Here is a 25,347-nt window from a genome sequence, read left to right on the forward strand (position 1 = left end):
CCAGCAACTGCAGTATTTTGCTTTCCTCACCTTTTCCCTTATTTGCATGATTTTCCATATCTTCTTGTCCATAAAAGAGATGCATTCTGAAAAATCCATGGTCAGATTTGACTTTCAGGTAATACAACAAATAGGGAATGTATCCAAAATGAGACGGACATTGCATTTACATGTTAACTTGTTATTAGGGAGTTATTAGAAAACTTCAAAATCTCCTTCTCCCCTTAGTGAGCTTAGAAGTAAAGAAGAATACAGCACAGAAACTGGCCCTTTGGCCCTTCTAGTCTATTTTTCCAAAAACTATTTTTCTGCCCTGTCCTACTGAACTGTACCCAGTCTATAGCCCTCCATACCATTCCCATCCATACACGGGTCCAAATTCTTCTTAAATGTTAAGAGCCCGCATTCACTACTTCAGGTGCTATCTCATTCCACACTCCCACCACTCTCTGTGTGAAGAATTTCCCCCTCATGTTCTCCCTAAACTTTTCCCTTTTCATTCTGGTTTGTATCTCACCTACTCTCAGTGGAAAAAGCCGATCTACATTTACTTTGTCTATCCCCCTCAGTTTTAAATACCTCGATCAAATCTCCCCTCATTCTTCTGTGCTCCAGGGAATAAAGTCCTAGCCTAGCCTGCTTAACCTTTCCCTGTAACTTAGTCCGGAAATCTGGGCAACATCTTAGTTAATCTTCTCTCTTTCAATCGATTTAGGAAGTCCATTATGCCAAAAGCTCTCTTTAAAATGCTATCTACCTGTGACAACACTTTCAGGGAACTATGTATCTATATTTCCAGATCCCTGTCCTACCACATTCCTCAGTCCCCTACCATTGCAGAGTATTTAGACATACATTCAGCAGGGTAACAGGCCATTTCACCCTACGAGCCTGTGCCACCCAATTATACTCAATTGGCCTACAATCCCCCAGTGTGTTACAAATGGTGGGAGGAAACCAGAACCCTGAGAAGAAGCCCACACAGACATGGGGAGAATGTACAAACTCCTTACAGACAGTGTGGGATTCGAACCCAGTCCCGATCGCTGGCGCTGTAACTGCCTTGTGTTAACTGCTATGCCAACCATGCCATGATTTACATTTACAGCTCAAAATTAATTTGAAACAATTCTTTCCATGTGGGCCATAAATTTTTCTATTGCCCCTGCCTTCTATCATTTCTATTATAATTATTGTACAGGCTTCTATATTTAGCTATTAATTGGCCTTTGTTCTGGCATTTTAAAAGTGTTAAATTTTAAAATTAAAAACAATAATTTTCTAGAAAGCCACAAAGATCTGTCACATAATCCTTGTTATTAATCATGCTTTGAGCACTGATTAACAATTGTGTTTCATGACGCAATGTCGGTACATTTATTGACACTGCAGGATATTTTTTGGCAAGATATTCCACTGCTGTTTTCTACACCCATGCTTCACTGATGTGCTGCATCAATTGTCAGAACCAGATGGGAAACTCAAATATGCTTGGACTATTCTTTCTCAATTAATACAGGAACCCTTCTTTATTACCAGATGGATCATGGACCAACATGGCCCGCCGCCATCTAATATGACTAAATAATCAGAATTAGATTGTTGTAACTATATGCAGCTGGCTTTTAAACATTTAATTACGGAGGATAGTATGACTTTAAATAAATGGTGAGCAGCACAAACTGAGACCCACTGCGAATGACCCTTCCCTGTTGGTGTATCACAGGATTTGGTTTTAACACTGGACAATACAAATAAGCAGCCCAATATATGCTAGAGTTCCTCTAGAAATTCAGGCTTTGATAAACCAGGTGATTCTAGAAATACCCTCCTTCTAATATCTCTATTATTACATAGTCAGAGTTCCAGCCATGCAGTAACTTTCTCAGTTTGGTCAGAGTGCAGACCAAGTCAAGTTTATTGTCATCTGATAGCACAAGTACACCCTGACAAAACAGTGTTCTCCTGGTCCTCGGTGGAAAACACATTGACTCACAACCACACATAGGGACAAACAATACATATGCAGGACAAATATTCATATATACAAATGAATAAATATATCATGAATATGAGGGCCTCGATGGTTAGTGTGAGAAGTTCCTTTGGTTATTCAGCATTCTCACTGCCCGTGGGAAGAAGTTGCTCCTCAGCCTGGTGGTGCTGATTCTGATCTTCCTGTATCTCTTTCCCAGTGGGAGCCCCTGAAAAATGCTGTGCTGTGTGCAGGGTGGAAAGGGTCTTCAATAATTTTGTGTCCCTTCTTCAGACAACGATCCTGGTAGATCATGTTTATTGGAGGGGGGCGCGAGGCAGTGGGTAACAGTCTTCAGTGATCCTCTCTGCCACTTTCAATCCAGTTCTCTCCCAGAACCATATGTGGCCTAATTTCTCACCACTGTGTTCCACTTTTATGGAGTTAAGAAGAAACGTGTATGGAATGAGCTGTGACATTCAGGACTATGCTATAAATTCAGATTGTAATAACTAACTAACTGGAAAATATCATGGTTAATTTCTGAAGATTCAAGAACTGCAAGTCCTGCATATGTCTGACACACCATTAGATCAGAATATGTTTGTATAGTCTTGTCCTCCAGGCAGCTCGATTGCAGTCCTTTTCCAGAGGATCATATTTAACCATATGTGAAATGAATGAATGATCCAAGCTGTCTGTCCATTACAACACTGATAAATGATCGATTGGAAATGACATCCTTGATGTATAATAAAATGACTAAACAATGCTGCAGACTGGCACATTCAACACTGCGGAGATTTCACTAAAGCTTAGTGCAGCCAATGCAAAGTCTCCGTAGGGAAGGAACACAATCCAGGGTGCTTCAGTTACTGGATATTGAGGCACTGAAGTTGGTCAGGAGGCCCCTGCTACAATTTATCACCCCAGGATACCACATGGCTGGCAATAGTACTATGAGAAAAAGAGAATCAATGCACAGATCATGAATGTATAGACAAAACGACACCAAATATACTAAGAGCCTTTCCCTTTGTACTTGTGTGTTAATGAGAATAAAGTTCATCTTTTGAATTTTATAAAAATCATTAAATATTAACTAGGGAACAGAGGAAGCAGAGCAAAGAGACATCCATCCATTTAAAAATTATTTCAACTCTCTATACATTAGGAAAAGGACATCAAGATGGAAAGGTGCAAAAATCATTTGCAATGAACAAAGCTGCATATGGGAAGCACATCATCAGATAGCCATTCCATATTCCTTTTAACTGCTATTTATGTTATAGCCCAGAAGCAACAAACAAAAACAAATTTAAAAAAAACAAGAAAATACTGGAGATGTCAGTAGAACAGTCAGTTCCTGTAGGGAGAGAAATAAGGCTAATTTTTCCACTCAACCTGCAAGTGTCTGAATTGAAATTATATTTGTATTTTTGACATTCTCCTTTTTTCTCTCTTTTTCTTTTATTTTAGGGGTTATGAATGGTTGGGGGAGATGGTGAGGGATCTAGGGAGGGAGGGATTAATATACAGGTATACGATCCTTTATCCGGAACCCTTGGGGGACTGTGTTCTGAATTTTGGATTTTTCCGGATTTCAGAAAGCCAATCCGAATTGTGCTGCTGTATCCACCTCCATCCCCTTCCAATCGCCTGGCCATCTCCCCCAACTGCTGGTCCCTTGGCCGCCTCTTCCAAGTTCCGGTCCCTGGTCACCTCTCTCCCCACTTACCGGATTTTGGAGCTTTCCAGATTTTAGATGTCTGGATAAAGGATCATGTACCTATGCTACATATGTATTGTTTTTCAATTTATTCTTTTAATAATTGTAGTTGTGGTTTTAAATAATTTTAAAATAAAATATTTTTTAAAATCTGCAAATGTCCAGCATGTCCCCACATTAGACTGAACTTTATTGTTTAATTCAGCATGCAAAAAAACATTCAATGCCAGATACAGATTTATTTTCCTGATCGGAAACATCGGAAACTTGCTTGAAATAATTTATCATATTTTCAAGTGACCTTATTGTCATATACACAAGTACCATGTATAAGTGTACCAAAATTCTTCCTTGCTGCAGTCAAACTGGTAATGTACACCAAGTACAATTTTTAAATAAGTTTCTACAAATGCAAAGAAAGAAAAAAGGATGATGAATATCAAAGGGTGGAGAAATATTTATAGCTGTAGATAGTGCAAGAAAAATAAGGGGTAAAATACAAAGGTCTGCAGACTCTGTAGTTGAAGTAAAAACACAATGCTGGAGAAACTCAGCAGGTGTATTTAGGCATCAAAGATAAAGATACACAACCAAGGTTGAGCCTTTCATTAAAATGTAGGCAGGCGCCCAAACAAAATGGGTGGGGAGGATGAGCACAGTCCCAAAGACAGGAAGGAGGGAGGAGTGTTGGCTCTGTGAATATAGAGGGAAGGAGGTGGAGAGCTGGAGGAATGAAAACAAAGGGAAAGGGAAGGGAAGGAGAACAGAGAGTAGGCTAGCAGAATCCGGAGAAGTTTATGTTAATGTCATCCAGTGTCAGAGTACCCAGATGGATAATCAAGTGTTGTTCCTCAAATTTACAGTGATCTTGGTAGGACAGTATGTGAGGCCATGGACAGATGTGAGCATGGGAGTGGGATGCGGAATTGAAGTAGTTGGCCACTGGTAGATCCTGGTCACTGATGCAGACAGAGGGGAATTTGCTCAGCAAGGCATTCTCCCCATCTGCATCCAGTCTCTCCGACGTAGAGGGGGGCACAGTGGGAGCAATGGATGAAGTACACCCAACACACTAACTACATCATGAACGAAGCATGTCAGCGTCTTTACTTCCCCGGGTGTTTGTGGTGGTTTAAACGCCATAAACCCTGACATATTTTGACAGATGTGTGGTGGAAAGCATGCTGACCGGCTGCATCATGATCTGGTACAGGGACACCGATACCCCTGAGCAGAAAGCCCTGACCAAGGTGGTGGACACAGCCCAGGACATCACAGGCAAAACTTTACCCACCATCGAGAACACCTACAGGGAACGCTGCTGTTGGAGAGCAGCAACAATCATCAAGGATGCACATCACCCAGGACACACTCTGTTCTCGCTACTGCTATTGGGAAGGAGCTTTAAGTGCCACAAGATGCACACCACCAGGTTCAGGAACAACTGGTACCCCTTCACTACCAGACTCCTCAGCAACAAACTCAATCAGGGACTTGTACTTCAAAAAGTGTAGGTTAATAGGGCAGCACCGACTCATAGGGCTGAATTGGACTATTACAATATATGTCTAATTAATAATTTAAAAAAATAATTAAAGGACTTTTACTTGTGCACTTTATTGATTTTTAAAAAAATTCTCTCTGTATTGCACAGACTGTGTACAGTTTTTGTTTACACCATCAATAATTGGTAATTCTGTCTCAGCCGCAGGAGAAAAGAAATTCAGGTTTGTATGCTATGAAATGTATGCACTCTGACAATAAATCTGAATGGACTCATGCAGATACACAGGTGAAGTGTTGCTTCATTTGAAAGGACTGTTTGGGGCCCCGAATGGTGATGAGGGAGGAGATGTGCCATTTCTTTCGGTCGCAGGGGAAGGTGCCGGGGGGGTGGTGGTGGCGGTGATTGGTGGAAAGGAATAAGTGGATGAGTGAGTCACAGAGGGAGTCGACCCTACAGAAGGTGGTGAGGGGAATATGGGGAAACCATGTTTGAGGGTGGGATCATGTTGTAGATGGCAGAAAAATAAGTATTATTTCAGCAGTGCAGAGAGATCTTTTCATGTTCCTGGAGCAATTTAAGGTTCGGGTTAGACCCAAGAGCCGCTGATTAAAATCTCTTTTTGAACCTGGAAGTGCTTCTGTACATATTTTATTAAGCTAAAAATGTTTGGCATAATGTTTTATCCTGAATTTACTTGCTATATATTTTTGTTAGGCTCAATTTTATTGGCTGTGCCAGCTACTGCAAAGGCAAATGTAATGCAACTGATTGCATTCAGAGACAAGCGAGGAGTACAAACAGGCTTTTAATAGCTTACAATCAATGGCCAGTAGATTCAATAGTCTTCAAGTCAATATGAGGTACGGCGGGAAAAACCAGGATTAATATTGGGGTAGGTGAGGGTGGAGCCAAGGGAGGAGCCAGCCATCAGAACAGTGAATTCCAGTTTACTGCAACAAGTACATCCTGGATGAATGTAAACCAGATGTAAAACCAAGCAATGATGAGTGATAATGTCTGGCCTTTGCTACATCACCAGACTCCATAATGGGAATTCACCTCTTCACCCTACAGCAATCAGACCCCGGGAGAAGGATGGGAGATTCCATTCGCTTCCATGAGGACCCTTGGCAGAGAGTGTTGGGGAAAGGAAGAAATGTTGAAAATCAGAAGAAACAAAAGCCTTAAAAAGCACAGAAAGGCTGGAGGAATTCAACCAGTCTCGCAGCGTCCACAGGCTACCCAACGAGGAAGGGCTCAGGCCCAAAACATCAGTGTCTTACCTTTACTTCCTTTGGACACTGCAAGACTGGCTGAGGGTTTACAGCAATCATAGCATCAGCAGCCTTGCAAATTTTGACAGAGAGTGAGGTTCTACATCCAGATTAGCCTCCTCACAGAATGTAAGATTATTTCATGGCTGGTACATCATCTGTGACGTCACTATGCCTCAATAGATGAAAAGAATCACCATTTAAATGGGAAACATAAGCAATCTGATACCTAGGTATTAGATTAGATAATAATTTAAGCCACCTGTACAAATTAAATTATCAGCCATTAATAAAGAAATTGCAGGAAAACTTAGAACATTGGAAAGAATTACCACTAATGTTGATAGGGAGGGTAAATTGCATTAAAATTAATGTTTTCCAAAGGATACAATACTTATTTCAATCCTTACCAATTCCCTTAACAGAGAAATTCTTTAATGAACAAAAGAGAATAATAAGGACATTTTTATGGGAAGGGGGGAAACCGAGGATAGCGTTAGATAAATTAACAGAGAGGTACAACCAAAGTAGTTTTCCGTTACCAAACTTTAAAAATTATTATAGAGCAGCACAATTAAGGTATTTATCAGACAAGGGAAAAACCAGATTGGACTAAGATAGAGCTAGATAAAAGAGCGGAAAAGGTACCGGAACATATACTTTATAAGTGGGATGAAAAGCTGGTGCAATATAAAAGCTCACCAGTACTGCATCATTTACTCAATATATGGAAGAAGATTCACTAAGAAAGGAAAAAAAAACAAATTACCAAGTACCAAAATTATTATTGACGCAAAATCAGCTAATCCCTTTTACAATAGACAACCTTTCCTTTAGAGAATGGGAGAGAAAAGGAATTAAAAGAATAGAAAATTGTTTTTTTTGGGAAATAATTTATTAATATTTGAACAAATTAAGTACAAATATGGAATAACTCATGGTACAATGTTTTCATACCATCAACTGAAAGCCTACTTAAAGCACAAATTGGGAAACAGACTTAGATTACCAGAAAGAAGCAGCTTTGAATATGTGATTACAGAAACAATGATAATAAAAAGATTTATAATGAACATGTACATCAAGCTGCAAGAGAAGGAAAATAATGAAAAGCTACAAACCCAAACAAAAGTGGGAAAAAGATTTAAACATAAAGATAAAAAATGAAATATGTGAAAAATTATGCTCTGGAACTATGAAGAATATAATAAACACAAGGTTACGCATGATACAGTATAATTGGTTACACAGGCTATATATCACACCCCAAAAGTTAAAAAAAATGGGATCCAACATTATCAGATAGATATTTTCACTGTAAGAAGGAAATGGCAACAACAGTACATGCAATTTGGGCATGTGAGAAAGTGAAAAAGTTTTGGGAAGATCTAAATCAGGTATTAAATAAAATCACAAAAAATATACCAAAAAATCCAGAGATCTTCTAAGTAATATAAGAAGTAAAGAATTAGGCCTCAAACTAGATGAAGTGCAAAAAAGATTTATTATGATAGCCTTAGCTGTAGCAAAAACATGTATAATGTCAACCTGGAAATCAGAAGAGAGCCTGAGAGTACAGCAATGGTACATGGAAATGAATAAAGGTATTGCATTGGAAAAAATAATATATAATTTAAAAAATAAAGTCACATTATTTGAACAAATTTGGGAACCGTACATGGAACATAACAGAGAGGGCTTGCCTCGGACCTCCACCCCTTAAAACGATAGAATGAGAAGAAGACGAAATGAACTACCCAGTGTGTAAAAGTAGATGACACAATTTTCTTGTTTATTTTCATTGTGTGAGGACATTGTTTAATGGGTTTAATGTATTGTATATGTTGAACATTTAGTGGGTTGGGGGGGTGGGAAAGGGGTAGGGAAGGAAGGGGGAAAAAGGGAGAAAATGCCACTGTGTATATCTAAGAGGGAAATGTTTGTGTGTATTTTGGTTGATATGGTTCACAGTGTGAAAATAAAAAAACTAGATGCCTCCCATGTATGATCAGTCAGCTTATTGCCTCTTCACACTTGGGTCATCTGTGTGTGGATGAGCAGGTTCTGGAATTAGCAAACCATATACAACTCTGTTCAGCTCTCCTACATTGATGCTGTTTTGCCCTCAATTAACCAAATAAACCCAAGATACACACCAGCCCCCCCACCAATCTATTTTCTTTCCGTGCAGTTTCAAAATGGGGAAGAAAAAAAAAATCGATTTTAGGGATGGATACAAAGCGTAAAGAAACTTCTCACCTGTATGTTTGTGAGAGTGAATAATTTATGTTTACATGAGCAACTAAAGGTAAATCTCTCCCTTCCCAAACGATCTCAGAAAGAAACAAAGTCCAAAGGTTCTGCGCTAAGACAGGTCTTCAGTTACGTTGTGGAATATTTCAGAGATTTTCCAATTGAAAGATAATTCCACGATGAAATTAAAATGTTTTCCTGCAAAACTTGCCTGGAAAAAAATTCAACAGTTAAATTTTTAATTTAGACATACGGTATGGTAACAGGCCTTTCTGGCCCACGAGCCCATGCCGTCCAATTGACCTACAACACGCACACTTTTTCGAAGGAAACCAGAAAACTTGGAAGAAAGCCATGCAAACATGGGGAGAACGTACAAACTCCTTACATAATAGTTCCAAATTCTAATCTGAGTTGCTGGTGGGTTCAGTTAATCGATACATTAAAATCAGTACAAAGTCTACATTTGATCTTAACCAAAAGGCTGAGAAGCGATCATCAGTTCTAAGTCTGATTCAAAACCCAATGAGCAAACCTGAGTACATAGAGATTATAAACTGCTCTGGTTGTGTTGCTATTATGTGGTTGCTTCATTCAGAGAGTGTTTGATGGAAGAATGAAACAAGCAAACACATGGAAGTCTTTTTTTGCCTCATTTATATTACATGTAATTTTCTCATCTAAGTCATCTTGACATGAAAAATATAATCTCAAGGGTAGATTTACTGCTGGAACAAATTATGAGAGACGAAAGTATGAACCAGCTGGATATATCTTCTGGAATTAAGCATTATGTTACCATAGCGATATTCCCATGACCAAACATACAAAATAGCAAATGCTAATGCATTAAAAATATATATGCAGAATAACACAGGAGGTGCCCCTTACCTTCTGACTGCTGAATTCAGGTTGAAATCCTGGACTTGGGGAAGATGGTCAAATTATAAAATGTGATGGAACACTCAATAACAATTGTCATTTCATTGAGCAAAGAATGTTAAACATTCAAAGAGATCTCTTTTGGTATAGAAACTCACCAATCACCCCACTTCACCATTCCAAACAAGTACAATATTAAATTTTGTCCCCATTGCTAAATAAATTGTACAATTAATTGAAAACCAAAGCTTTTTTTTTATGCCTGCTCCCTCAAAAAAAATCATCCAAAGGTGAACTATTCAGAATTGTCGAGGCAGTGCTGAGATGGTCATTAAGGAATTATAAAGAAGTGGTATGTGTTGACTATAAAGACACGATTTGGATAATCAATCAGGCCAATACAATAGAACTCCATCAAGCAGAAATGAGAAAGCGGCAGAAACACATTTTAAATGTAAAAGGAAGCTTAATAAAATTGCCATGAACTTCCTACCTCATTTGTAAAATATGGGAACGATAACTTAACTCAGGGTTTCCCAAACATTTTAGCTCATGGGACACTTTTAGGGAGCGAAACCCTGTAGTTATGAACTGATATCTGACGGAAGACAGAATGGTGTCAACTTCTGGTTCAAGTGTGGTTGAGTCTCATTTAAATTAAATTATTTTTTTTTTTAAACAGTAAACAATCTGAGGCACTGCTTGCAAAATCCCAATTCTTCAGAATTTGATTATTTTGTTTCAACTGCATATTAACCAAATTGCAAATACAGACATCACCAACTTCCCAGTCCCCAAATGGCCACCATCACCTGGAAGCATGTTTACAAACCATCTCCAGCCGCCCACAGGCTGGATCTCGCAAAGCCTCTGATACAGGTATCCACCTCGGCCCTGGTTACCCGCAGGTGGAGCTCAAGATGCCTACAACGTGGGTTTGAAACCCGGCCCCTGCTGCCCATGGGCCCAATCTTCCAACACCTCCATCGCTAACCCCCGTCCCCTCCGACCAGGTGCTGAAACCACCGTCATCCTCTGGCGGTGACCCCAACTGCAAACATACTGTAGCCTCTATCAACCAACACCATTCTGGTCCCGACCAACACCATTCCGGCGCCCAAGTTGACTCCATCACCAGTTCCCACACCAACTTCAGCGAGGGGGGGAGGGAGCAAATGAGTGAGTGAGCAAGAGGAGGGAGGGAGCGAGTGAACAAGAGGGAGGGAGGGGAACACAAAAATCACAGAGTCAGCAAAAGCTATTCCTGCTGTATTGTAGACGTGGAATATCGTTCAGTTTAAATTTTAAAAATGTGGCCGCCTCCCACCAAAAGAAATATAAGTCTCGTTGGTTGAAAATGATATCTTGAAGCCTGATATCCGCACTGCTGACGTCAAGCTTCAAGACGCTATTTTGTATTGTTAGGGTCAAGGCGACTGTTTGGTGCTATCACAGAAACACAGACATTTAAAGAGACAGGTACAAAGTAATTTAAAGAAAAAGAGTTATTACTAGTTATAGTTATTACTACCCATTTCTTCCACGGAACCCTTACGCCTTTCCGCAGAACCTAGTTTGTGAATTGCTGACTTAACCAATGCAAAGTGATCTTAAAATATTTATTCTATTTGCATGCTTTAATATTTTAAGGCACTTTAAATAATGAAGTAATTCTCTTACACAGAATAAAAGTCTGAAAAACAAACTTCTGTCTGGGAACAAGCAATGTGGTATCCATGCAGAAGAGGTAAGTTTAATTTGCAAAGATTTGGAAGGTACACTTGAATAGGTTAAAAGAATCTTTATCTTTAAGCATTTAAATTAGTGCTGATATTTCCATTCCTTCTTATCTTGCCTCTGCAGTCCAAAAGGATCCAGTCACAGCTTAAGGAGCTACGCTACGGGAAGAAGGATTTGATTTTTAAGGTGAGACCACAATTGCTTTCATCAGTATCATTTACATTAGTAAGGTGTAAGAGCTTGATAAGACTATCACCTTTGAACAAGCACACTTTCAGTATCATTTCCAAATATTATGGAGGGTGAAAACTTGGAGATGGAGAAACAATAAATGGTCAGAAAAAAGTATTTTATCCCCCCACTGTCAACACCCATAACACAATTATTTTGAATCAAACATTCTTCCTAGCTCGTTTTTTTTAAAAATGCTGCAGATAATGGAAACCTGAATTAAAAATAAAAGATTCTGTGACTAATTGACACATCAGACAATATTTGTGGAGAGTGAGGTAAAATTAAAGTTTCATCACAACTGTTTGGTCTGCTTTGTTCGAGAATGAGTGAGTCAGACACCAGACTGAGTCGAAATCAAGGTTCTTTATTACCGGATTGTAACACTTGCAACTAACAGTGTTAGTTGGAGAAGGCGCATTCTCCCGATATCAGCAAGTGGTGTTTTTTTTTATATACCTCAGGACACGCATTTAGTAAATTATCATACCATTACATTGACAAATGAATAAGCTGTTGCTACCCTTCTCTGTTAGTCTGCTGCACATCATCTTGTTATTGCCACACTTATCTTGAGCGTACAAGGTCACACCTGCATCCTGTTACTCCTTAGTACTGGGTGACTCCTTCTCCAGTCCCAACTCGATGTTTTTACCTTACCCAACTCAGACTGAATTTTGAACTTCTGAACTGCTGAATATTCCATCATATTTCTTCACAAGCATCTGACATAACAAAGGATTTTGTACATTTTAATGGATTTTCAATATGATCTTTATATAATTTTGAAGTGGAATTTATAGTGGGAAATGTATCAAAACAAGTGCAAATATAATGTTGGGAAGGAAGACAATAATAGTATATTCCAAAGGAAGCATTCATTCTCGTAAAACCTTCAAGGATTGTATGAAAGCATTCTCAGAAACTTAATTGTATTGGATTTCAAATGCTAATAACCCCAGAATTTGATGGGTTAGCACTGTGAATTTATTGCTGACATGTCCAGCATTTTCTGTTTTCCTTTCTTGTTTCAAGAAGACAATGTAATTTGTATTATAAATGAAATATTTTGTTATTTATTTCCTGGCATTGAATAGATATTGAGCCAGATTTTGTGGCTATCATTGGTCAATTGTTCTGAATATTTCTGCCCACAAAGATCCAACAAAAGCCTTCCATTTTCTAATGTGTGTTAGGCATCAGTTCAGGAGGTCTACAGGGATACACAAGGTGTGATATTGGACATTTGAGGAATCCTTACTGCCAGCAAACAGAATTGTAGAAAACACAATTTCTTACTTTTAAAAAGGTCCTGCACAAGAATAAATATTGATTGCAATGTCAACCTTTTTTCGACAATGGCCCTCCGAGGATTCTGCTCAAGGTTTATGCCCCCCCACCCCCCTTCCCTGTGATGCAGTCAAGTTTTGGTTTCTTCTATACTTCTCCCCCACTGACTACATAAAAAAACATTAAAAATATTTATTTTACGTGAGGTGAAAAGAAAATAAGGCCTTTACTAAATGAGCTGTGGCGCCCAGGGGGTCATAGGACCATCAGTGAGAATGGCTGATCTAGACAAAGAAATATAAATAAACATCTTAAAATATAAAAGATGGTGCATTTTAAAATCTCTTATGATTTGCCATTTCTTTGTGTGGAAATTCCAAAGTCTAAATGTGATGACAGTAATATGGTCATATACCACCATTTGGCACTGACCTCCACGATTATGAAATGCTTCAAGCGTCTGGTGATGGAACACATCAAAGCACACCTCCCAGAGATGCTGGATCCATTTCAATTCATCTATTGAAGGAATTATTTCACAGATGATGCTTCACTTCGTCTTGACCCATTTGGAGAACGACGCCTGATGCACCAAAATGCTGCTCATTGACTTCAGCTCGATGTATAATACAATCATTCACTAGAGGCTGGTGGAGAAGCTGTCCTTGTTTGGGCTCAACATCCTCTCTGTAATTGGATTCTGGACTTCCTAACGGAAAGACCAGTCTGTCCAGGTCAGTAGCGGAGCATCAAGCACTGTCACACTGAACACTGGTGCACCTCAGGGTTGTATGCATAGCCTGCTTCCATTCATGCCATTGACCCATGACTGCAACACCAGATCCCGCTCCAACGGTGTCATCATGTTTGCAGATGGCACAATAGTAGTCGGCCTCATCAGCAACAGCGATGAGCCGCTCCGCAGAGAAGAGGTAGAAAGCCTCATGTGATGGTACGAGAATAGCAACCTGAGTCTCAACATGGACAAGATGAAGGAGATGATCAGGAGGACTAGAAATGTCCACCCTCCACTACATATCAACAGCTCTGCAGGGGAGAGCACCAAGTTTCCTGGAGTTCACTTAACTAGTGACCTATCAGGGACACACAATATCTTTGCACTTTTCATGGAAGTGCAATGGTGACTGCATTTCTTAAGAAGAGTGAGGCAGGAAATGCTACCAGCCACCATTATATCAACCTGTAATAATGAGCTCCACTGAGAGCATCCTGGCCAGCTACATCACTGTGTGATCTGGTGGTTGCAGAGAAATGGATTGGAGGTCAATCCACAGGACCATAAAAATGGCAGAGAGGATCACTGAACTCTTCCTCCCCTCCCCCCCACCCCATCACCATCACGTAGTGTGAAAATGGTGCCCAAAATAATTGAGAACTCCTTTCCACCCCGCACACAGCATCTTTCAGCTGCTCCCATCGGGAAAGAGATACAGGAGTATCAGAGCCAGCACCACCAGTCTGAGGAACATCAACTTTTCATAGGCAGTGAGAATCTTTGGCTTGGCTTCGTGGACGAAGATTTATGGAGGGGGTAAAAGTCCACGTCAGCTGCAGGCTCGTTTGTGGCTGACAAGTCCGATGCGGGACAGGCAGACACGGTTGCAGGGGAAAATTGGTTGGTTGGGGTTGGGTGTTGGGAACTGCTCACAATAACTATCCGAGACTAATATTTCTGAATAAATATATATTTATTTATTTGCATTTCTGAATACTTGTCCTGCATATGTACTATTTGTCTGAATATGTTAAGTTTTGTTGTGTCTGCATTTTTTGCACCAAGGACCGGAGAATGCCATTTCATCAGGGTGTACTTGTACAATTAGATAACAATAAACTTGACATTGCAGAGAAAAGGCTTTCAAGTCCAACCAGTCTATACCAACTAAGTCGGCATTCTGAGCTCAAGTTCAAACTTCCTTTATTGTTGCCTAGTTTTGAACCTCCAATATGATAAGGAAGCTTGGGACTCTTCTGGAGCCTTGCTCACCATCTGCACTCTCATGAATCCCAGTCCCGATACCTAGTTCTCACGGGCCAGTCTCCTGCAGCCTGGTGTGAGTCCTTTGGCCTCTAAGCCCCTCACGTCCACTGTAATTCCCTGGAGGGTTCTCTCCCAGGCTTCTCCTTCTCAACGAGGAGGTGCGTCCTCCTGCTCTGGTGCCCTGCACTGGCCTGCTGACCCTCTGACATCTCACGAACATCATGCACCAGTGCCAAGAAAGGGTACCACCATCTTGGGCACAGACATCCATGTTTTAAGTGGTCAAAAAAAAATTCACTGCCATTTAAAACCCAATGATATTAGTGTACGACTGGGCAGTAGGACCCTGTGGAAAAGCCCTGTGTCCCCACTCCCAGCCGTCCTCAGTCCACATCAGGCACAGTGCTGCTGTTACAGCAGTTCCAGCAGCTACACCATATTGATTTTAATCTCATTTGCTTGCCTTTGGTCCATATTCTTCCAAACCCTTCCTACCTGTGTCGTTTGAACACTCACTCCTGTAGCTTCCTCGAGCAGCTCGTTCCAGATGCAGACCACCTCAAGAGTAGAAAGGTCCCTGTTCAACATATCGCCTCCCACCTTCTACCTGGGCCCTCTGCTTCTAGTTCTGCTGGATCAAAACACAATGTATCATTGTAAAAACTTCATGCAACAGACTAGGAGATTTTCAATAGTTTTGCTTCACTGCGACTTGTTTATACATGGATTCACTTCAATTCTAATCAATTTGCATGTTCACAGGGGAGAAGGCTGCAAATGGGGTAGCCCTTAGAAGAACTGAATCCATTGTAATTAAACTCCACAAGTGTGGAGATACAAAATCTGTTGTCAGCTTTATAGTAATTAAGGCAGCTCACAAGAGTTTTGTTGTCCTTACCACCACAAAATTCTGGCAATTAAAAGCTGAAAATGTCATGCCTCCAGGTTTGTTTTAATTGATCCCTGAAGGAATAATGGAAAAAATGTTGTTAAGAATTAAGAAATGAAAATTATGTAAATTAATTTTTGACCTTGGTCTCACAGTGAAAACTGTTCAAGTTCTAGGCACATTAAACCTGGTGCATTTTCATTGTGTTAAATAGAACTGAAACAGGCTCTTCATCCCAGCTAATCCCTGTTGGCCAAGGTATCTTCCTGAACTAGTTACATTTGCCTGTGTTTGGCCCATTTCCCGCTAACCTTTCCTATCCACATCCAAATGTCTTCTGGTAACGTGGCACAAGAATTGAATTTGATACAACTCTTCGAGGAACCGGAGAAATGACTGCACTTTTTGTAAGTCTATATCTAAATGTCCTATACTTAGGGGTGGGCATTGGATGAATTAGCTTAACCAGTGGTTAAAAAGAAAAATAAATTACCATCAATTAACCTGTTTGGAGAGGAAGAATATTTTAAAAGATCCCACCAGAAATGAGTGGAACAATTTCATTTAAATCCAAATAAGCCTGCGAGGATAAAATAGGTTTTTTGCCCCTCAACTTAAGGATATAAAAGTTATCACAATTCTGTGGTTGGTGGCTGTTCACCATGAAAGTGCCTTGAATTTAGAATGAAATAAAATACAGAAGTCTCCAGACACAATGATTGAAGTAGAAACACAATGTTTGGAAAAAAAACTCAGCAGGTCAGACAGTGTTCTTTTTCTAGCAAAGATGAAGTTTTATTTTGCTTATACCTTAATGAAGGTCTCAAGCCTTAAACGCTGGCTTTCTATCTTTACTGTATAAAGTACACTATTTGACTTGCTGAATCTTTTAAGCACTGTGTTTTTAATTTGAATTCAGAATGGAATCAGAAGGGCACGAGTATGTAGTCAAGACAAGTCAAGTTTATTGTCATTTGATTGTACAAGTATTCTCTGGCCCTCGGTACAAAATATGGGAGATGAAATGCTGCAAATGCTCGTATATTGGGAGTGAAGTACATCATTGAGGTAAGAAGCCAAATGACTGGAGAATCTCAATGCATCAAGGAGCATCTGTGGATGCAAGGGATGCTTGACATTTTTGGTCAGAGCCTCAATCTGGATCCTGGCCCAAAATATCAACCGTAGATGTTGCCTGACATGTGGAGTTCCTCCATCCTCCAGTATCTACAATCTCTCATGCCTATGCCCTTGAGATGAAGTATGCACAGTCTGAAAATCCGGACAGCTCCAGGTTTGGAATAGGTGCTGATTTTTGGATTTTCTGGTTCCTTAGGCAGTACTTTTAAAATTCAAATTTAAGGAGGAATGAGGAAGAGAAGAACAGGTGAATTTTGATAGCTTATTCATTAGCAAATACAGCATGCTTCATTCATCAAAATGAGCCATTTTAAAGAAAAATGCCGCTGTGCATCTATGGTCACACATGCTCACACGCAAAAGCCCACTATATTCAAAAAGTTGGAGAGTTTTCAAAAAGTCTGGATTCTCATGTTGTCTGGATTTCTGGACTTCAACTGTACTTGTCACTAGGATCCTTAATGCTGGTGTAAACAGCTCCCCGAAATGGAAGAGGAAATGCGTCTAAGCCTTTTGACAGTGATGTCCCTCAACTTGAGAAGATACCAAAGAAATGACTCAGTGATTGTCTTTATTGCTACTGTCCATCATTATAGTCCCCACCAGCCTTTTTTCCCTCTAACAATTCAAAGGTTTGAAGGATCTGAAGAGCCAAGACAGCAGCATTGAGTAGAGAGTATTTCACTTAATGCTACCTCTGAACATAATTTCTCAGCAGAAGGAACATATTTACCCCTATCAACAAAGGTGGAGGGGGGGGGGGAAACTTGTTAACATGTTTAAGGGGTTACAGCAATGAAACCACAGATTATCATTTCATGACCAGCCATGAATGTAGGACAAAATAACAAATGTTTGAACAAATTTAGAACTCTAGTCAAGAACACACAAAAAATGATTCACTTTGGGAATGGAGAACTTGGCAGGAAAGGAGAAAAAACAGAAGAGGCAGAACGTGTTGATAACCATCACTATGGCCATTTGTCACAAGCCCGTTTAATTTTCTGAAGATGTGCAACAGGGTTGAACATTTGATCTTTAGTGGAAGCTGAGCATGGGTTTGTCAGGATAGTGAGTTCACTGTCAAGTGTTTTCCGCACAGCCTCCCAGCCATTTGTATGTTGGTGTCGTTCTGCTTTTTAGATATTTTATTATGAAAAGGTGCTAACTAAATGCTGTTGTTGAGACACTTAATAAAAAAGAACAAAAATCTCTCATTTACTTCCAATTTTAAAAGAGTCCCTTCATTTATGTTTGCCTCCATTGGACCAATGACACCCAATCTTATTACATCAGTAGTCATGCTACTTTGCCCCTGTTCCTGCTGTACATTCGCCTTGGTCCTGCCTGGGTTGACAGAAGCTACCATGTGCACAGCAGTGCATCCGGCAGTGCAATGGTGCAGCTCACAGTGCCGCTGGCACACTCCCAGGGATTGGGATTTGATCAAGATTTTTGGCCAAGATTGAAGATTTCCCCTGTGACCTTACCAGTTCACCACATCTGCTCCGGTTTCTTCACACATTCCAAAGATGTTGTTTAATTGTGAATTAATTTAATTGTTGTTTAATTGTGTGTTCGGCGGGCAGCAACCTCCTTTGAAGAAGACCGCAGAGCCCACCTCACTGACAAAAGACAAAGGAGGAAAAACCCAACACCCAACCCCAACCAACCAATTTTCCCCTGCAACCGCTGCAACCATGTCTGCCTGTCCCGCATCGGACTTGTCAGCCACAAACGAGCCTGCAGCTGACGTGGACATTTACCCCTCCGTAAATCTTCATCTGCGAAGCCAAGCCAAAGAGAAGACCATATTTGAAGCATATAGGACCCCCACCCACTTTTCCCTTCACAAGATGCCTCAAAAACTACCACGGGTCCTATATCCAAAGGTGACATTTTGGTGCTGCCATTTTGCACTCAAACTACTCACCCAGCTTCAAAAAGCCTGCAGTTGACCAGTAGATTGGCCCGCAGCTTCACAGACTTCTTTCTCTCAGGGAGCCAGTGCTTTCCAGAGCTGCCACTGTCGCTCAATTCCCCATAAGAAAGCCGACCACGATGGCCCCCACCAGCAGTGCAACCACTACGTTTATAGTACCTGCCAATGGTACGATTGATGGCTTGCTTTGAGGGGAATGCTGGACTTTGATGATCAGGCTCCACACTGAGCCTGATCATCATGGCCTAATGCTCCCCTCAACGCAAGGGATTGATCATCTGCTCCCTGTGATGGTGGGCCCTACCCGTTGCTCTAATGACCAGTTTCTCTCCCTCCTCCCCTCACATGCCCACGGATCTCAGCACACCTGTCAGTCAATTGGCATTTGCACAGTGGATGGGGGAGGGGGAAGCGGCCTGAGCTTCAGCATGCGGTGGGCAGGAGGATGTGTTGCTGCTCTTGATCGTGTGTGAGGACCCTTTGGAGTCTTAGCCATACAAGATTGGAGGGTTTTCATCAAGGTGAGTGAAGGCGCGTATATACACACACACAGACACTCATACCCATGTTATCTACAAGGGGCCTTGCAGGAGGAACCCATTTGACAACTTATCAGGTACCTGTAAATACACTAAAACATATTATTCCTAAAATTTCACACTAAAAATGGGGTTTTATATCCCAGTGGTTCATAAATGCCTTCAAATACTGTATCCCTGCTGTTAGGGGCTGGAAAAGAAATCAGGTGGTGTGGAGGCAAGGTGTAGTTTGATGGGCATGCAAGGGGGAATGCATAGAAGGAAATACTGAGAGACAGCATGGATTCAAAGGGCTGAATGGCCTACACCATGAAAAGAAAAATGGGAAATATGACCATTGACACACAGAATGTCTCTCACAGCATGTCCATTGCTCATGAAATTGTTCCATTTGATGCAATAAAAGCTTGTAGGGAATCAGTCCTACCAGTTTATGATTGATATATGCCTTGTCTACAACAGTAAAGTAACACCAATGACTGATACATGCACCTATGGGTGTCACAACAACATGTACTAGAGGACAAAAATAAACCACGTTCAGTTCCAGAAAGGGAACTCTGCAGTCAACCATGCAGAGTGAACAAAATTAGAGCGTGCATCGAACCTAACAAAGGAATATACAACAGTAAAAGGCCATGGGGTTAGTACAGAGTATGGGAGAGGACCAGGCAATGTGGGGACGAGTGGTGTGACAAGCAAGCTCATCATGTGTGATTGGGAATAGGTTAATAACCACCTGAAAGGTAGTCGATGGCGAGGTGCTCAACTGGACCCAAAAGGAAAGGCAGGTGAAAGCAAGGAGGAGTTAATTATAGGTTGTGGAGAGTAATGTAAAACATTACTGGATGTGGCACAAATCAGGAAATTAAAGGGTGAGACGACAGGGGAACTCATTTTAGTAGGCAACTTGATTGGTATGGATGAGGTGGTGCAAAGATTAAAAGCTCAGATTTATTGTCAGAGCACATACATGACATCATGTAAACCCTGAGATTCTTTTTCCTACAGGTCAGGCAGAATTTCTACTTATCTGTAGTGGAACAAATCTGTACTCAAGAAAAGATACAAAAACAAGAGAGAAATGTAAACAAACTGACTGTACAATACAGAAAAATATTCAGGCATAAATACTGTGCTTAAATTATTCTCTGATTGAGTTTGTTGTTCAGGAGTCTGATGGTGGAGGGTTAGGGGAGGGGTACCTGCTGTTCCTGAAACAAAGGGCCACTCTTTTTCACTCTTGTGATTCTTTTAAAGGGTCTGTGACGTTTAAAGACACATGACAAAATGATTAAATGTTGACACATTTAGTGAGTCATGTTTTCTATACAAATTTATTTGAACAGAAGAAACTAAATTAGCTTGTAACCATCTGGTACCTAGAGGCAACTTAGTAGAAAAGCTGGAGAAGGGATAGATTTTTATTCTGTCGAGTAATTTTTCTATTATCTTGTGAACTTTTTTTTCCAAAATTCAGGGTCATGTTGTACGTGACATTCTATTCAAACTACTAAACAATCTGGAACTCTAACAACTCCAAATGAAGTTGCATTGATTATTTGTGGCTGTGGATACACATGAATTAAAACTATTTGAGCTTTTGCCAATATCACAGAAACATAACATTCTCAGTAAGCCTAGCTGCAATTACTGAACATTATGGATCCTTCTCTCTCCAGGATTAAATTTTGCCAAAAGTTGTTCATTACATTCTTCAAGAAAAATGGCTGATCAGTTCTCTTTTGTTCAACTGTTTACATAAGTAAGCATCCACCTGTGCAAATACAAGAGCATTTGTGGTGAATCTGTGGAATTTGTGGCCACAGGTGGTTGTGGGGGCCAAGTCATTAGATGTACTTAAAACAGGTTGTTGATTTGCCAGAGCATCAAAGGTTATGGGGAGAAGGCCGAGCAGTGGGGCTAAGTGGGAAAATTGATCATCTCATGATTGGATGGTGACACAGACTCAATGGGCTAAATAGCCCACCTCTGTCCTATGATTCATGGTCTTTAACTAAGGATTTGTTTCAATATCTGTGGCAATATATTGTTCACTGCTATTCATGTAGAATCACTCAACTAAGTGAAAAATAATTTATGTGATTCATGAAAGTTGGTTGGTCCTCCAATAACATTTGTCCATATAATTTTAAGCTCTTCACTTTCCATCTATGGCTATCTGCACTTGATCATTATATGTTAAAGTCTTTGTTGTATTCTCATTTTCTTATCAGTAAAATCTTTGTTGTTAAGTGATACATGGAAGCTACAAGAAAATTGGCTGACAATATTGGAAGGCCATTGCATCTATGTTCTGGAATGACTATAAATGTTCTCATTGTTTCTGCACTCATGCCAATAGGTCTCCGGAAGTGCAATGGACCCCTTTGTTTCTCGGCCAATAAATCAAACAGCATTTCCTTTAAATGATGTATGGCTATGGCTTTAGCATAAACAGTAATGGACTCAGAAGAATCCACTGTGGATATTTCTATTTTTCTCTCCCATGTCAGGGCACTTTTCAATGATGGGATTATTTGAAAGAAGAGGTAAACGCATGCATCTTTGTTAACCCCAGCATTAATCTTGCAGGTGATCAGACATCTGTGGCTGCCATACCCATGTACGCCTCAGAAACATGGATAACTTATGACAGGCACTGATAGAGAACCAGCAAGGTTTTGCTCAAAATCCACTCAAGTGAGCCAATATGTTCTCTCAGGCAAACGTCCCTCGCATCTTGGCCTTAATAAAACCTCACGAGCTACAATGAGAGATCTATTTCATTCGCATGCACCAGACTTTCAAAATCTGCATGGAGCTCTGCCACAGTGAGAGATGCCTAGGGGGCTGAGAAGACATTTTATAAATGTTCTCAAAGTCTCCTTAGTCATATCCTCACCAGCTCATGAAAGCCCTGGCCTGAGGCCCACTGAAATGACAGAGCATCAGACAAGGAACGATGATGCCTCCACCACAGGACCACATTGAAGCTCGGCAAAAATGGTGAAATCACATTCTACCAACCTGTGACAGAGACCCACAAAGGACTTCAACCAGTCAGAACCCACAGAACTAACATGGAAGCAAGTCTTCTTGATCCTGTGGAATTGTTCACAAAGTTCTTTGCAAGAGTGATCCAATTAGCTCCATCCCCCTGTTTATTTCACTCTTTTATCTTTATTGCCCTTTTTCAAATATTTACTTAATTCTCCTTTGAAAATTTATGATTGAATTTAGTTCCAACACCAAATATTGCCACTGACATCATTTCAGATATCTCCTGGAAATTGATACTTATATTTCTCTTTCATTTCCCAATACATCTTGTTTAAAATAAAAACCATGTTGGAAACGCTCAGCAGATGAGGCACCAGCCATGGAAGGAGAAACCGAGTTAATGATCCAGTCCAAAGATCCTTTGTCAGTTATCACTTGAAATGTTCATTCATTTTCTCTTTGATCAAATAGAAATACAGTAAAAAAAAAATCTGGTATCTGGCACCTAATCTGGTATCAGCCAGTTGCTTGAGATTGCATGTTGCGCGGATTGATGACTAACTGCTAGAAGGGTCCAATTTTAAACTTTAATATTTTTTAAAAGTATTTATTTTCCATGATTTTCTTTCCCGGATACTTGACTTCTGGATATCGGGAATTTTTCTGCGCAACTAACTCCACTCTCACTTCTTTGTCTTTTCCCCAAATATGTGTACTTAGCTTTTCACCAAATTTCTTTTGGAAATGTCTATTGTCTTTCTTTCAGCCAGTGCATTGAAAGTCAAGAAAATTTATTCTGTGCTCAGTGCTCACTGCTGTCTCCCTTTAAGTTCCACTCTGCCAACTCTTGTACGAGACCATTCAAGCACCTCGCTGATGCCTCAGTCAACCTACTTCACCATTCCAGGTGCACCTGCACGTCCCTGCATTACCCATTCCACTAACACACTCCCTACATGCCCCGTTCATCTGCGGCCCATTACTGGTTCACTCCACGTGCTCTGTGGGGCCTGCACCCTTTCAGGTCTGCTTCAGCAATGTGCTGCCATATTCCTCTCATGTCCGCTTGCCTTAGGTTGTGCTCTATATTCATAAGTGCTTGATCCCCTTACCTTGCCCTTGGGCCTTAGAGAATTGCTTTATGTTGCACACTACCATGCTTCTTCCAGATATGCTTTATCCCCATCCTGCCATCCCCCTGTTCAAGGCTGCCTTGAGGACCATTTTGCTGCCATGCTGTCACCTGATTTCTACACATCCATTCCTTTTGCAATGATTCTCCATCCTACAGGACCTCATTTTCACCTGGCCCATTTCCAAACTCCCTCCAAGTCCACTCATCCAACGGTCCTTTATTATTTGCACATTCCTTGGTTAGTTTTTTCTCTGCTCTGCCCATTCCTGTTACTGGCCCACTCAGCCAATCCCCTTGGCTCCACAGGAGCACCAGGTTTTTATGATCAAACAGAGTACTTTATATAGTTTAAATTTACCCGGTGAGTTTTTCCAGCATTGTGTTTTTACTTCATTCGCTGTGTCTGCATAGTTTTCTGATTTACACCAGTATTTCATTTTCCTTTTGAGGCCCACCCAGAGAATTAAGTCAAAACAGGCACATTCCTTTCTCCTTATCAGACACTGTGACAAACTCGGCAATGATTTTAAGTTAAAAAATCTAAAACCCAGTAATGATGAGAGTCTGCAGACACCATGGTTGAAGTAAAAACACAATACTGGAGAAACTCAGCAGGTCAAACAGTGCACTTTATATAGCAAAGATAAAAAGATATAAACCAACGTTTCGGGCCTGAGCCCTTCATCAGGGCATGAGCAAAATGTGGGCAGGGGTCCTAACAAAATGGTGGGGAAGAGGCAGGTGATTCTGCTGTGCCTGCAGGAAAAAGGAATCACAGGGTTTTAATGATGATGTACATGTAATAAATCTGAAATCTGAATAAGGGAGGGAGGGCACAACAGTAAACAGGGAAGGGTGGATAGCTCTGTGAATGGATAATGATCATAAAAATGGATAAGGATAATGAGACATTGGCTGAAAAGTGGGATCCTGTGTGCGAGATGATAGCAACCTGTTGCCAGTCCTGTCTGTTGGACAGCTATCCCACGTTTGATACATTGTGTAGTTTAAGGCATCGTGTCTACCAACTTAAGATCAACTTAGAGAAGCACTGCTGAAATCCAATCATCCACATTAAAGCCCATGGAATCCGGCACCTATGGGGATTGGTTGATTCTGGTTAACTGCATCTTCTGGTTGCTTGAGACTTACTCTAGCAATGTTTAGCTAATGCACCTGCATTAAGAATAAGCAGTTTAAAAGACAATACAAGACTGTCCTTAAACTGAACAAACTTCACTTGCATGAATATGTAAACCTTAAAGCATTTTACTTTGTTTTCAGTCACATTCAACCTTTGCTTCCTCCCTCTCCACAGAGCTGACCGAAAGGCGAACGATGACATTATAGATAATGAACAGTAGATCTTCAGAGAATGGTTGTTGTTTAAGTGGTGTGCAAGTGGTGGATTGGCAAACTAATGGCAAGGCGCACCTGTTTTAAACTTGCGTACATTTTTTGCACTGCCAGGTGCTTGAATTCTGGAGACCAGCAGCTTTACTATATGTTTATTGAAAAGCAGCAGCCTTTTCAGAAACTGCATACCCCATTCAACGCATGCACCCACACATGAGCAGTCAACAGCAACACACCCAGCAGCTATTTAAGATTAAAATAGCAACAGCTTTAACATTTTCAAATGTGTCTTAAAAATCATGTCATTTCCCTCAGCCTTTGGTCCATTAGCAAGGCAGCAAGTCATAAAGTGTCCACAATAACAAAAAGATTTAGAGATTTTAATAAATCCTTTTTCAGGCAGATCTAATCATATCCTGAGTGGAGACGGGAGGAGGTGGGATTGAAACATTCGACTGGA

General features: G+C 40.5%; 1 protein-coding gene across 1 annotated transcript in view; it reads left to right on the plus strand.

Annotated features, from left to right (window-relative positions):
• Positions 1–25,347, plus strand: part of luzp2 (leucine zipper protein 2) — a 168,688-nt gene that overhangs the window by 89,030 nt on the left and 54,311 nt on the right. Inside the window, exons 7-8 of the mRNA XM_069924060.1 lie at positions 11,305–11,367; positions 11,484–11,546. Of these exons, the coding sequence (XP_069780161.1) occupies positions 11,305–11,367; positions 11,484–11,546 (126 nt within the window). The remainder of the gene's footprint in view (positions 1–11,304; positions 11,368–11,483; positions 11,547–25,347) is intronic.

Source organism: Narcine bancroftii, chromosome 1, assembly GCF_036971445.1.
Source record: "Narcine bancroftii isolate sNarBan1 chromosome 1, sNarBan1.hap1, whole genome shotgun sequence".
Taxonomy (NCBI): Eukaryota; Metazoa; Chordata; class Chondrichthyes; order Torpediniformes; family Narcinidae; genus Narcine; species Narcine bancroftii.